Source organism: Dipodomys merriami, unplaced genomic scaffold (genome assembly GCF_024711535.1).
Source record: "Dipodomys merriami isolate MVZ:Mamm:240054 unplaced genomic scaffold, mDipMer1.0.p SCAF_29, whole genome shotgun sequence".
NCBI classification, from domain to species: domain Eukaryota; kingdom Metazoa; phylum Chordata; class Mammalia; order Rodentia; family Heteromyidae; genus Dipodomys; species Dipodomys merriami.
This window is the reverse complement of record NW_027204381.1, coordinates 16,166,922-16,181,970: the sequence shown is the minus strand read 5'-3', so window position 1 is coordinate 16,181,970 and position 15,049 is coordinate 16,166,922. Positions and strand designations below refer to the sequence as shown.

General features: G+C 45.0%; 1 protein-coding gene across 18 annotated transcripts in view; it reads right to left on the bottom strand.

Moving 5' to 3' along the window:
- Ncam1 (neural cell adhesion molecule 1) overlaps positions 1-15,049 on the bottom strand; it is a 251,628-nt gene that overhangs the window by 53,905 nt on the left and 182,674 nt on the right. For all 18 annotated transcript variants that reach the window (XM_070038460.1, XM_070038453.1, XM_070038454.1 and 15 more), the window contains exons 2-8: positions 10,820-10,894; positions 8,763-8,981; positions 7,502-7,645; positions 7,005-7,142; positions 5,859-5,976; positions 5,326-5,495; positions 3,304-3,446 (exon numbers count right to left, since the gene is read on the bottom strand). In XM_070038460.1, coding sequence (XP_069894561.1) covers positions 3,304-3,446; positions 5,326-5,495; positions 5,859-5,976; positions 7,005-7,142; positions 7,502-7,645; positions 8,763-8,981; positions 10,820-10,894 — 1,007 coding nt within the window. The remainder of the gene's footprint in view (positions 1-3,303; positions 3,447-5,325; positions 5,496-5,858; positions 5,977-7,004; positions 7,143-7,501; positions 7,646-8,762; positions 8,982-10,819; positions 10,895-15,049) is intronic.

Sequence of the window (15,049 nt, the reverse complement as noted above, 5' to 3'; positions counted from 1 at the left end):
TTGATCCAAGGTTGAAAGCAACCTCTAACACAAATGTTAGGTGAAGTTGCATGAGGAAAGTTATCTGCACTTGGATTTTAGGGCTGGGATCACTCTTGATGGCTCTACCTCATTCCTTTTAATACACACACATAGGGAGCCTACCAGTGCTGATATATTCTGACTCATAGACTTTGAAGGACAAGTTCGAAAGATGCTCTGAAACAGCCATTCACAAGGCAGGGGGTATTTGCATAAGTAGCATTTTCAGCAATGCATTGATACTTAAGGGGAAAGAGGTCAGCTATGCTATATATCTTGTAATTGTTGGATCAATCCCAGTGAAGGAAGGTCCTTTCCACATCACCGCTATGACCCTGTTCAGAAACAGGGATGCAACCAACAAGACAGAAATTTTAGTAGAAATAAATATTTAAAAAACATCTTTCACTGTTGGTTAAACAATCAATTGCATGAGAATAGGATAAGGGACTCTGTGACCTAATGCAGTTGAGGTGAGTGATACCTGTGCATTAGCTGGTGTGTATCACTTTGACGATGTGGTACATTTAGTCAACCATAAGCTCAATAAGCAACAATGGAGTGAGGACAGAGCTTAGGAGCTGATGCAACTCACAGTGGAGTCCAGATCAAGGGGATGCCCTATTGAGGTCTGCGTGAGTTACCCAGGGCATGGCACAGAGGAACTTAGGGAAGCACAGAGGAACTAAAGCTGTCTAGCACAGGATGGCTGGAAGAGTGAAGCATGTGGAAACAATGCCATTCAAAAAACAGAGCAAAGGGCCTTAAATGCTAAGTGAAGAAGGGAAGACTGGCTAGAGGAAATTCTAAGAGCTGCTTCAGTGACTCTTACAGGACTGTGTAAGGAGCACTGAGGAGCAGAAGACACAGGAAACATCCCTTCATGGTCAACAGAGTTGGCCAAGGGTCCCACAGAGGCTGGACGCCATCACCATCAGAGAGAAGCTAAGTGATACTAGAAAAGAAAGCCAACTGATTCTAGAAAACTGTAAAAGGTGCCTTCCAACCCCCAGTGATTCTAGTCTTTCATGTGACCTTGCTCTCCGGAGGCTCCTTTCTTCTGCCATTCCATATAATTTCTAAGCTGACACGCCTCCTGAATCACCCCAATTATCAGAAAACACTGGTTCATCCACTTCTATAATTCAATGATGCTAGCTATCCTCATTATCTAATTACCTGTCATGCAAAAAAACTTTAGTTGGAGGAGAACTTGAGGAGAGCTTGCCAAAGTAAAAAGTGACCTGGTTACTCCTGCATAGCTCACATTTGTTTTTTTCTTAATTATTAACTATCGACAACTGTCAGACTGATGTCATCATGCTTCTTGGATGTCAATATTTAATTACTTTAGAAATGGCAAATTTTGTTAGGATTTCATTTAGGCAACTGTGTTAGTCTGGTATTATCAGAGGCTGATTTGGATGATTTGCTCTAACATTGACTCACTCAGCCTCCAATTATATCATGTTGACTACACTTGGAAGAGGATCCAGGGCAAAAGAAAACCACAACACAAGCGATGCAAAAGGTCTTACATAATTATCTCCCAATAAGACAGATGATCTAAACTGAAAACTCAATTGTAGAAAAAGTCATTCCTTTCCAGGCTTGAGACATGCTCTGCTGGGTACCTTCAAGTCTCAGTATTTAGTAAGGATGAGTTGTTCAGTTTCTGCCTATATATTCTTACCCCGTGAATGTGAACTAGGTATAAACCAGAAGTGCCAACCTATTAAAGAACTCGAGGTAGGCACAAATCTTAATAATCTTTCTGGTCTCAGTTGGCTGTTGAGCTATTTCTAGAGAAGATAGAGAGTGTCATTCAACTGAGATTGAGGCTTCTGTCCTTTACTGGAGCTTTCAGAATCACATTGGGTCACTTTGCATAAATCTACTTGTTAAGTCTGATATTGCAAGATCTGTCAAGACGCTGCCCTGTGAATTGAGCCCTGAAATGTACATTGAATCCACACAACACACAAGAGGGAGCTGAAATCTTAGCTGAGGGTTCGGGTCCAGGGTTGAGAAAGAAAGTATCCAAGTAAACATCACATTAAAAAAAAATCTAGGTTTTTTTTTTTTGCGTATCAAAGAGCATATGTGAGTTTCAAAAATATTTAGCAGTTCCTTAGTTGCATTTTTGCTCAGTTGAAATCAACTCTGGATACAAAACTTACCAAAAAATAGGTTATTTGGAACAGCAGTTTTGGTTCCATTGGATTTAGCTTTGTTTTCTGTTAGTAGGATGGAAATTAGTTCCTCAAATACGAATTCCAAATTTAGCTCTGGTATTTCACACTATCCCTTTTGGCTTTATTTGAGTTGATTGCTTTTAAGGAATTTCCTTTTAAGCAGAACAAGTGAAGATCTAATATATTTTAACATTCTAGTCAATAAGCAATTCATTATACATGTTCTTTAAGGTGAAGGCTATTCCTTCTGAATAGGTAAGAGAGAACCGGCCAACTAAAATGAAGGCAATTACAAAAGGATATACAAAATGATATTGGAGAAGGGCCATAATAGAGTTGACGTTGTTTGAAAATCAAGCCTTTACATCCTTCTGATTTTGGCCCACTCAGTAGCAAAGGGCTACATTATGAAGGGGCTCATACCCATCTTTTATAATACCATCAATTATAAAGATAGATTTCTAGTGGCCGTAAGTCCATGTGCTTTAAAGCTAAATATTCCTGGTCATTTTTAATTTTCCAGGAGGGTCAGTACAGTTTTCTCAATCTCTCTGTGAATCGACCATCATCTTGAAACTGCTAATTATTTTTGCCTTTAGAACAAAATGAACTTCAAATGTGACCAAGAATACAGGCAGACGCAAAGGCAACCAAGCTTTCGTACGTGTAGTGCATGTATATAGCATGAGTATACAAAACGTAAGGGAGAGAATTAATAGGCTCTTTCGGGTCCCTGTTTTATCTTTGGATGCTACTGCGATGATAATCATATCATCTGCTACACTGGGGTCTCTCTTGTCTTTGTTCCTCACGGTTCCAAAACCCCGGGTGTGAACATCACTATCATCTAAGACAACCATGCCCACAGCACCACACCCCTACCAAATTTAGGCAATGAGTCGTGCCCCTTCTACTTCAAAGGGATGCTAAGCAAGTCTCATCCTGGAAAGCTAAGGGAGGGAGATTGCAGGACCTCTAGTGACCACACCCCACTTTCCAGGACCCCAAAGAGAATGGGGCATGGTACAGACTCAATGTGCCTCAAGTCTGTGCTCCACAACCCTGAAACTCTTGGGTGACACTATACCTTTTCTTCGCTGCTGATGTTTCGGGTGGAAGTCCTCCAGGTGATGGAGGGAATGGGGTCTCCAGAGGCTTCACAGGTGAGAGTCACCTGCTCCTCCAGTTCCATGGCAGTCTGGTTCTCTACATATGTGATTTTGGGTTTTGCTGAAAAGAAAAAAAATTCTGTAAGTTTATCTAATTACATAGATACATTTTTGTGGGTTTGAATGATGACATGCATCCATTCAAAACAAAAGTTATCTATTTTCTAAGTACAAGGTCCTATTCTAACTATGACAGGAGACACAGAATTGAATGGATGCAGGAGCTATATGTATGCTATCCTGTTCTGGGCTTTCACCAGGAGATAGCTTTGGGGCTGTGCCATGAGATTTTCAAACAGGCACAACTTTGGCCTGGAAATGAAGTGATTCCAAGTATCGACAAACTGCTTGAATAAAAGCAGAGAAGCTGGGGCATATAAAAGGGGGGTTGGGAAGAGAGTAGCTCTGTATGAGGAAGACAGACATTAGGCTGGGTGGCTGGAATTTCCCCCACTGACTGGCCACCACAACTGGCCACCACAACAGGGGTGATCATTTCTATTTTAAAGATGGTGAATTTAGGAACATGTCAAGATGATTTAGAATGGAGGAGGACTTGAGGTAAAGATACCAGTTTTAGAAATTCTGGCAAGGACCCAGATGTGAGCTCATACTGTGTACTATAAGAGTTTGTTTTAGGGTTGGGGGGGGGGAGGAGAAGGAATGCTTTGACTTGCAGGTGTGGGGAACATCTGGCTTATAGGCCATACAAGTCCTGTGAGCTCATTTGGTACATGAGGGAACAGACCCCAGACACAGTGCTTCTGTGCTTCCCATTGGCTCCCCACGGCCTATCAGCCTGGATTGACAATCTTGTATGGCCAATATCCAAAGAGCCCTCCTTCTTGGAGTAAGTGGAAATGAATAGATGACTCCAGCAGGGGTGAAAGAAAGAAAGGGTTGACATTCTTATGACAAGAAGCATGGTGGTGCTAGAACAGTCTCCAGGGAGGAGACTAGAAAGAATGCAATGGATTGGAAGCTTCTGGGTGGACTGAAGATCGGAAGAAAAGGAGTTGAGATGAGTTCATTTTCCAAATGTTTTGGGTAATGCAAGAAGCACAGGCATTCCAAATCTGAGTGAAATGCTAACACATTAGGGAAAATTGAATTCTTTCCCCCAATTTAAAACAATTATCCTCTAAAATGGTTTCTATAGGAGAAAAAAAGAGATAACACCAAAGAAATGTAACTTATTTCACTAATGGAGGAAAAATAATTCTAGCCAGTGAGGCAAATAACACCCAGCTACTAGGTAAGTAGTGGCGGATTACAGAGTCTTCCTGCTTACCCTTGGTTCACTCTAGCACCAAGGTTTCATCTTCCAATAGTCTGTCTTTGTGTTAGTGTCTTTTGTCAGCCCATGGTGTTTGGATCGCTCTCCTACTGTTCACCTGGCCTCCATGGAACTTGGTATCTCGAAATGCTTCATTACGATCTGCCGTTTCCCAGCACTGCCCGTGCCTCTGCAGTCAGCCACTAAGAGCTGGCTTTGTCAATGCTCATTCCAAACCAAGCCCCAGCAACCCTAGTCCAAGAAGAACCCTGGGGCTCTTGTTTTTCTGAACAACAAAGCTGGATATTCTACTGCCACTCAGGATGGGGGTACGATTCCCCTCGGGTTCCTGCTGGTCCTAAGAAATCAGCTAAGCAAGGCTTCTGCCCACTGGCATACTTCCCTCAGCCAATAGCAGACATGAGACTTAAGAGCTTTAGCACAAGTGTAATAATCTGCGGAGACAAAAAAAATCCCTTGCAGAAAGAGTCTACAGGGAGAAGAGCAATGGAAATTCACTGCCAACCTTAAAGCAGGGTAGGACATAATTGCTTAGCAAAAGGAGCTTCTAACTGATAACTAGGGCAGTGCATGCTTGAACTGGTCCTTTCTTAGATTAAACAAAAAAGGTAGAGCCATTACCTCGCTCCCCTAGTCTCCTTACCAAAGACTTTGAGGTGGATGGATGCATCCTGCTCTCCAGCCTTGTTTTCAGCAATGCAGACATACTCAGCCTCATCATTCTTATCCACTTTCCTGATGGTCAGCTCGGTACTGTCGTCACTGAAGATGTACTTCTCTTCGTCCTCCTCATTCTCTATTAGTTCCCCATCCCTGTAGGGTGCAAAAATGCAAAAGACAAAGATGCTGAGCCCAGGGCCCTTCTCAATGATGTAGACTTCAGATTCCTTTCCTAAGGCTACTTAATCCTTTGAGTCTGTCCAAAGGATGTAACTGTGTTCTGAGAGGTGACATAGACTCTCCTACCTGTCCACGCCCTCCCAATCTGCCTCCACAAGACTGAAAAATCTTATGCCTGCACAAGGCAAGAGAATATGATGTAACTGAAAATCCATTCTTCACCTGGAGAATTTCCAAGAAGCCCCTCCCCAAGTCAAGGCTATACCAACATGCAAACGGTTCCTTTGATAGTCCCCTTCTCTTGCCCATGACCCAAGGCAGGGGTCAGTTTCTTACTTTGTCCAGCTCATCGTGGGCTCTGGGAAGCCGTCTGCATCACAGCCCAGGGTGACTGATTGGCCCAGATTGGCGGTGGCATTCACAATGCTCTGCCTGGCATGGACAGTGGGTGGCACTGAAGGAAAGAATGGCAGGGAGATTGTGAAAACAAGAAAGAACTCAATGACTCAGAGAAGGGCCCCTCCCAGGGGCCAGGAGTCCTGGGTATAGAATTAGTGTAAGAAACCTAAATTCATGTGTGGACTAAAGAATTACAGTGAACAAAAGTCCCACCATTTCTATCAGATTACATTTTGCCCGTGTTGACATGGCATGTGATTTACAGTAGCTATTTGTCATTATGTGTTTTCTCAATCAATGTACACTAAATAACTACAGGCTTGGTGGAACTCGATGTTAATTTAACAAACAAACCAGTATCTCCATAATGATAGTTACTACTGTGAAGAAACCCACCAACTCACCAAAGAAGGTCATTTTCCTAGAATGATCATAAACAACTTGTACACAAACTGGTTCCTTTTCCCCAAAAGAAGAGCGAGATGGGGGAAGAGTTTGGCAAAAACATACATATCAATAGCCAAAACAATTCAAATGTGACTTATTTTCTTAGCTCTGACATTATAATTTCCTGTAAACATCTTGTAAATGTCAGATCGATTCTGTGGGTGTGTTTATTTGACACTGCAAATTAAGATTCATAAACCCACGGACCATGATTTGGACTGTTTTGAAATTAGAGTGAAATGAAATAGTTTCTCTAGACCTTGAGCCAGAGGGACTCAATTATGATAATATCCAAGAACAATGAGGAAGAAGAGGAACTTACTAGGAAGTGTATGGAACTTTTCTAGTTCTGTAAGATGATGAAAGATATTCAGTATTTGCATCCAAATCCCCCATCATTGATGGGAGACCCAGGCAACGAGTTTATTTAAAAAAGAAAAGGAATACTTCTTCCCCTAGAGGTTATGGTGGGGAGTTGAGATGAATGAAGGAGTTGAGACGAATGGATGGACTGGGAGGACCAGACTTGTTTTAGAAAGCAAAGAGAAAAAGTGAAAGGAAATGCGTTAGCGGTGGTAGGGAAGGAGGAAACCACAGTTGCGGCAATGGGGAGAGAGTAAGAATGGGACTCCTCACCATTCACAATGACCTGAATGTCCTTGAAGTTGATCTCCCCCCGTGCCAGGATCCTGCCCTCACAGCGATAAGTGCCCTCATCCGTTTTCTTGATGCCCCGGATCTGCAGGTAGTTGTTGGACAGGACTATGAATCGGACTAGAAGAGACAAGAAGCAGGTGTTTATCCAAGGGTCAGTCAGAAACCGCTGAGATCTGCAGGCAGGTAGCTGAGCCTCTTCCTTCAGTCTTACAAGGTAGGGGTTAGGGCTGAAAGAATCTCACATGAGCCTGGCTCTGTAATAAGATCTGAGAGCAAGAGTCTACTGAAAAAAAAATCAGGTGCTGGAATTTATCACCTATGTCCATTTGGGCCTTGGGAGTCCAAATATTGTGGGTCTCGGGGAACCCGAATGTGATTTTGGCCTGGGGATGCCTCAGAAGCTGAGAGGGATGAAAATGAGGGAATCCAGCGGGTTCACAGGGAATGAATAGTGTCTCAGGCAATTCAGGTCTCACCATCTTTCTTCAGGATGACATCTCGGCCTTTGTGTTTCCAGATGATGGTTGGGGGTAGAGAGCTGACCACGTCACACACGATCACGGCATCCTCTCCCTCTCTGAACTCCTGTGGGGTTGGTGCGTTCTTGAACATGAGCTTCTCTGGAAAAATGAGCAGGGGAAGCATGAGGAAGAAACTGGATTCGCTCACAGGAGCACTTCTTTTTTTTTTTTTTTATTTTGTGCCAGTCCAGACCTTGAACTCAGGGCCTGGGCACTGTCCCCGAGCTTCTTTTGCTTAAGTCTAGCACTCTGAGCCACGGCGCCATGTCTGGCTTTTTCTGTATATGTGGTACTGAGGAACTGAACCCAGGGCTTCATGCATGCTAGGCAAGCACTCTACCACTGAGCCACATTCCTAGCCCACAAGAGCCCTTCTTATTAGAGTTATGTTACTGGACCTGAGTTCCAAATCAGCCTCAATCCCTCATACAGTTCTATAAAAGGTACTCCCAACCAGCAGCTGGTCATAGATGGGAGGCGGAGAAGCTGGCACGAAGAAGGGAGTAGGCTGCCAGTGTTTAGCTACTGATAGCAGAAACAATCTACAGAAGGGGAAGGAGTGTCTTCACTGAGAATTCCTTGCCACGTGGGATGGTACTAGTCAGATAGATGAACAGGCAACACAACTGGTCTATAATAGCAGTCCCTTCTTTGTCTCCCTATAGCAAAGAGAATTCTGAAGACAAGGAGAGAAGCTGAATGACAATAAACCTAGGGCAACTGGTATTGTCCCACTGGCTGTCACCCGTCTTGACTCTGGTCAACAGGACAGAGGCGCTGGAACAAAGTAATGAGGTGCCATCTCCAGATGAGGTTTTAGTGGTAGGTGGAATCTCCTGCTGTGAGCAGCACTGAATGCTCAAGTAAGGAGGTTTGATACCACTGGCACCTGGGTAATATCCCCCGCTGAAGGACAGTGAAGTAAAAAGGAAAGCCTCAATGGTCTAACCACAAGACACAGAGGGAGCCCTATCAGCTTTCTGGGAACTGTGTATTTTGAGTCAAAGAAGGCAGAGTTCTGAGTTCCCCAAGGACCGATGGAGAACACAGAGGAACTCTGAGTTAGGTCAGGAAAAGACTTACAAAGGGGAACACAATCCTGCCAGGGTCTCACTAGTCCTTCTATTGCCTTCTCACTATTTCTACAACCCTACCATGTGTCCTGCTGGCAAAGCAGAGAATGGAGAATGACGGAAGGGGGGAGGGAGGTTCTTACGGAAGATCTTCACGTTGACAGTGGCCTCAGACTCGCTGCCATCTTCGCCCGTGACCACACACTTGTAGATGCCTGCATCGTCGATGTTGGCGTTGTAGATGGTGAGGGTGGAAGAGGAGTCATCATTCCACACCACCGAGATCCGCTGCTGGTTTGGGCTGAGCTTCTCTCCATTGGGGGAGAACCAGGAGATATCCTTGTCTTTGGCATCTCCTGCCACTGGGGAGGGAGAGATTCTTTTCAAACCGCTGAAATCGTGATGATGAAGCTCATGCAGTGATAGTGGCTATTTAGTAAGCACTACTGGTATCTGGGTGGTGAGGAAGGGGGACCCCGCTGGTTTAAGAATGCCCAGCAGCTCCATTTTACATCTGTTTCATTATTGTATATCTAAGATGGGGAAAGATGCCACACAGCCTGGGCTCCTATTGCTTTCCTGTTCCTTTGTTGATCATTGATTGTATCCTGTGTACTGAGCTGATGTACTTCTAGATATGCTGAAGTTAGTATATCTACGTCTGACTTAATGGGCGTGAGCCCACTGACCAGCTTATTTTCAAGGGACTGGATTAGAATCCTCTGAGCTGGAGACATGAGACACTGTCTAGTCTAAGAGTATAGGTTCCAATACATTGGTTCTAGCATCTGTTTGTGCATATACCAGCATAAATGTCATTCCAGCACCTGCTACTTTGGACAAATGTAGCTCTTCCTCTCCTGTGGGCATCTGTGAGGAGCAGACTACTGCTGCTACCGAGCTGACCAATGGTGGGCTACGGCTCAGCCAGGGGCGCTTGGTTCTGGCAGATGCAGATCCTGCAGCCTCTCTGCACGAGCCCCTCCCAATCCACCCCATCCAGCCCCACGCAGATGCTTAGTATGGAAATGAAGCAGTCTTCCTTTCAGGACCCATCGTGTTTTCAATAAATATCACTATTTGCAAGATGTGCTGTGGGCTTCACGGCTGCGTCTCCAGATCGTTGGGATTGCTGTAATGAAGACAGAGCCGGAGCGGGTGCATCCACCGGCCACAACTACCTCATTGGATGCAAATCATGATGGCACTTAACAGTTCTCCCTCCTGCCAAAAGCTGCTTGCTAAATGCCACGGTTCATATCCAGCTCCACTCTTTCCAGGTTCTGCCATGTTCTGAATTCCCAGTTGTTCTCTATTCAGAGAACCTGAGGCCTAATTCTATTCATTATAGGAGCTGCGGAGGAATAAAAATGCATCTTTTCTAAATAAACACAAGGTTTGACACAGCCCAGAGCTGCAGAGGACAGAATACTGCCCCATGAGGTTTTCCCAGCAGACCTGTAGGGCACACGCCCTCCGAACCACAGAGAAAGCACTAGGCATTGCCTTTCGGGCAAATTTTAGAATTTCTTGGATTTACAAGGTAGGAGATTCTAAGCAATGAGCCGTAAGTTAATCTGTCAAAGCATTGCTGGTTGGTGCCCATGTTGTTTTCACTGACAGAGCTACTGGGACATAGCTCCGGAGAAGCGAGATGCTTTGCTGCCTAGGAGTTGTGCTCCTATTAAAAAAAACTCTTGGGCTTCCCTCCACTGCCAATCAGACAATAAATACACAGCACCACGATGGTGGCGGCCTCTGAGAGGAAACAAGGGGGCCTGAGAACTCCTCTATCCTGGGGCACAACAAGGCCCAGAAACCTAGATAGCGCCATCAACTGGACACTCAAGGAACTTCTGCCTTATCCCATGTTTGTATTGATTGGGTACTTGGGGTTGAACTCAGAACCTTGTGCGTGCTAGGCAGGTACTCTAGCCCTCTGTTTTCCTTGGTGGAGTCTTGCTTGCTTCCTGGCTTGGCCTGGACTATGGTCTTCCTATTTAAACATCTCTGTGTTAGACTCAGCCATTGATTAGAAGGAATCTCGCAAAATTATATGCCCAGGCTGGCCTGGAACAGAGATTTCCCCAGATCTCTGCCTCCTCTAAGTAGCTAGGATTACGAGTTTGAGACACAGACTCCAGCACCCAGCAGGTTTCTGAGCTGAGTCTGGAAGCGCGGAGGGACACGGGACACTTGCCTTGGCACAAGAAGAATTTGGACTCTCCAACGCTGATCTCCCCTTGGCTGGGAACAATATCCACCTGCAGAGAAACTGAAGAAAAAGAAAAGAAGACAAAAAAGTCCAGTTCAACTTTCACATTTGAAATTTTGAGAATGGAACCCAGAGCCCTCGCTGGAAACAGGGTCCCTCAGCTCAGTGTAAGAGAGGCTAAAAGGTGGAGGTTGTGGGGAGCTGAAGGCCTTGTCACCACCAAAGTACCATCACCATGCAGCTGTGACAGAACCAGAGCATCCCACAGGGGAACACACTGTCCCTGGGGAGAGCTCTCTATCCTAAACATGACCCCTGACCCTTGAGAGGGCTTATGGTTCCGATCTAGACTTCAATGTGAGCTATACCACAGTGTCTTTTGATGGTCAACTGGGCTGTGTCACCAGCAGGAAGCCGGCCACAGCAGAACTAGGCCCCAGGGTCTCCAGAAAACTCCTCACGCCACCCTGTTTATCAATCATTGTGATTCTGCAAAGTGATTCTGAAATAGGAGGTGTCAACAAATGCCCACCTTGCCTAGCAACTTGGACCATCACGCCTGATTCCCTAACAGAATGTACCAGCAAACACCATCACTCCTTTTAGACAGATGCTTGCCTAAAATCCTGTATTCTGTGCCCCCATGGATTTCCTTGTATCCCTTGGCTACTTCCCCTGAATTCTTGTTTGAATATTCGTATGTGCTGTCATTCCAACGCACTGATAAGAAAACACACGGCCCCAGATCTCACCGATTCCTACATTCAGCCTGCTCCTCATTTATCTGCTCCGAACAGATAACCGTTCCTCAGGAAAACAGTTTTAAGATAGAAAAGAAAATGCTTTATTCATTTGGATTTGACTTCCTTTTGCCTCTCCTCTTCTTAAGTAAATCTGAAAGCCAAACATTTGGTTCAATGCATGGAGCATTTCAAAGCCAAGATGAAGGAGGCGCCTGAACAAAACAAGCTGGGTCCTAGATAGTGACTCACGGAGTCTTTCCTTCCAACAGCCATTTTCTGTTCACAGTGGAATGGAGAAGCTTGTTGCCATGGCGACTGGCTTGCAGGCAGGGCTGCTGCAGCTCTAGGTCTGTGCTCATGTGATGGAGAGACCACAGCTGTTCTCAGAGAATACAGGGGCCAAAGGGATGGTTTGGGGTTGTGCCTGTGTGTGTGTGTGTGTGTGTGTGTGTGTGTGTGTGTGTGTGTGTGTGTGTGTGTGTGTGTGTGTACCAGATGATTGGGGGTACAGTCTTTCTAACCATCCCTCCAATAGACAAAGCAAGTCATTGAGAAATCTAGCAAAAGGCTAAAAAGGCTACAGAGAAAGGAATGATGAGGTAGAGCCAAGGATAGAAAATGGAAGGAGCCAGGACAAGGGGAAGGGATTGGAACAGGAGGTAAAGTAGGGAAGGGACTGAGCCCTGCTGTGGACAAGAGGAGAAGGTCAGCTGCTTCCAAATGCTGGCTGGAAGAAGCACTTCAGTAACCTAGGGATGGCTGGCTAGTCTTTGCTCTTCTCTAGAGAATGATCAGCTCCACACTGTGAGATCCAGAAAGGGTCTCAGATACCACCCTGCCCTGCCTCTTTCCCTTCCAGATGAGGAAGAGAGACAATTGAGGAGTGACCTTCTCATGGGCACTTCTAGTAAGAGCCAAGGTACCCTGAGTCCAGGCCTTCTGGTTCCAAGGTAGGTGTTCTGTGAACCATGCATGTAATTAACAGACCACTACTGTGCTTAGCAGAACGTGAGGATCAAAGAGCCCCTAAGTACGGGGAGAGATGTTTCCATTCTGTGTAAGGAATGATTTGGACATGCTGAGTTACGACCCTCAGCTTTGCCACTCCTTAATGAGAAGAGCAAGCCCAGCATGGACAAGGCCCCAGGAGCCTTACAGGGAGGGCTGTGGGCCAATACTAAGAGGCCAATCAGAACTTCTTCTATTGCTTTCTTAGGAAGTGTAGAATCCTAAACCATTCCTTACCTGAGTAATGGTCCTTTCTGGAGTTTATGGGGGCATTTTTTTTTTTTAGAAAACTGGAGACATATTTCTGGAAAGTTCACTGGCCCATATGTTGAGCATTAGCTTCAACATATGGATCCGGTTACTCTGGTAAGAGTCCTCATTGCTTTGAGAAGGATATTCTTATCCTGAGTGAAAAAAAACACAGCCCGAACTTGCTTTTTAAAGCTATTTTCCAAAAGAACATGACTCTCAAGGGGAAGCCAGAAAACTGAAGAGTTTTCATACCCCAAAGTGGCCAGGATCTAGCATGGACCACAGGGAAAAATAAGAAATGAGAGTTTCAAAGGAATTCCCAGCTGCACGGGATCCCACGCACACATTCATTATGACAGAAGTTTAAAAATAGGTCTTCCATTGAGACTCCTGGCCTTCTGCACACATGGAAAAGAGAGCCATGTACCTCATCAAAACGCCAGACAATGCGGGGCCAGAGGGACCCTAGGATGCTGGACAAATGATGCCTGGGTATTTTCAACTGTAGCACAATGGTTCATCATTCTCCTGTGAAGTACCAAATCTTGAAATATCAGCATTAGCAATGATGAAGTAGAAACCATGCTCTGGTGTCTTTCCCGCTGGGGCTTTGTGTCTAACTTCTACTTCCCTGTTAGAAACTTTTCTTGTTTCCAAATGCCTGCCTCCAGTTTCACATTCCTTCAGTAGCATGGGTGGGTGAGATTTGCTAACCAGGAGTAATGCACACCTTCAAAGACACTTATAAAAGCAGTTTTCCCAAAGAAAACATCTCCTGATTCCCAACACTCTCTGTACAAATGCAGGCACGTTAGCTGCATACAAAGACCCATGTTTCCACACCAAGGTGCAAGGACCTGCCTTGGTCACAAGACAGCCATTTCTATACCCTCTTTTCAAGGACTCATCTCCCAAGTCTACCAGGATCCTGTCCACCCTCTCCAGTTGACAAAACGCACCAGATCTCCTCACAGGTTTTAGAAAGTTCTAGAAGGGCATGGAATACTATATTCATTTTACAGAAGAGGAAATCAAGGGCACAGAGAAGTGAAATAACTCAGGGAGGACTTCTCAGCAACCAAACCAAGAATGATAAAACATCTCATGCTAAGGCTACTGATCATTCCCCATCTTATCTTTTGCAACCTCCCAATGGGTTATTATATCTTGGTTACTACTTGTTCTCTTTCCAAATCATGGTGTAGAAAGAGCTTGGCCCTTGAAAAAACTTTTTTTTTCTTTGGCTGTCATGGGACTTGAACTGAGGGCCTGGTTGCTATTTCTGAGCTTTTTTGCTCAAGGCTAGCACTCTACCACTTTGAGCCATAGCCCCACTTCTGGTTTTCCAGAGGTTAATTGGAGATAAGAGGCTCATGGACTTTCCTGCCTGGGGTTGGCTTCAAACCACCGATCCTCAGATCTCAGCCTCCTGAGTAGCTAGGATCACAGGTGTGAGCCACTAGCACCAGGTGTGTGTGTGGGGAACTATTATAATCCATTTGCTTCCATCTTTTTTTTTCTTGGTGACTATAACTGGCTTCTTTGTTTGGAGCTGGTGAAGGCACGGTAACTCCCATTTTGGGAACAGGTAAGGGTCAAGACTCCTATCCAAACTGAACAGTGTCCCAAGCCTGAGCTATTTCTTTCACACTATTCTTACTCTTGTGGATACACACACACACACACACACACACACACACACACACACACACACACACACACACACACACGCATGCACGCACGCACAGAACAAAGTGATTTTCCTTTTGCCATCTCACTTGAAAAAACAACAACAAACCCATGAGAGATGGGCATGTTCTGAAATATGTCTTCCACTTAAATGTCTTTAAAAAAATGGAATTGATGAATACTCCAACAGAAATGCTGACGGTTTCAGGTGTAGACGGAAGTTTTATAACTCGCCAACTCCCCAGCAGAGGTAGGCAGTCTTAGTTGCTAAAGAAAAGTGAATTAAAGGATGCCAGAGTGCTTATCAGACCGGGTGGGCATCTCACGGCAAAGCAACTGAGAGGAATTATTCCGATTTCAAAAGGGAGTTCGTAGATGTCGCTGAATTTGGCGACTCTTCCAGCGGTTTACTTTTACTGCTTTTCTTTTCAGATTCCAGTGGGCTACAGGGGAGGGGCAGTAAGTAAGAGCAGGATGAGCGGAGGCCTCTCCTGAGGCTAACTGGGAATACTTCACAATACCT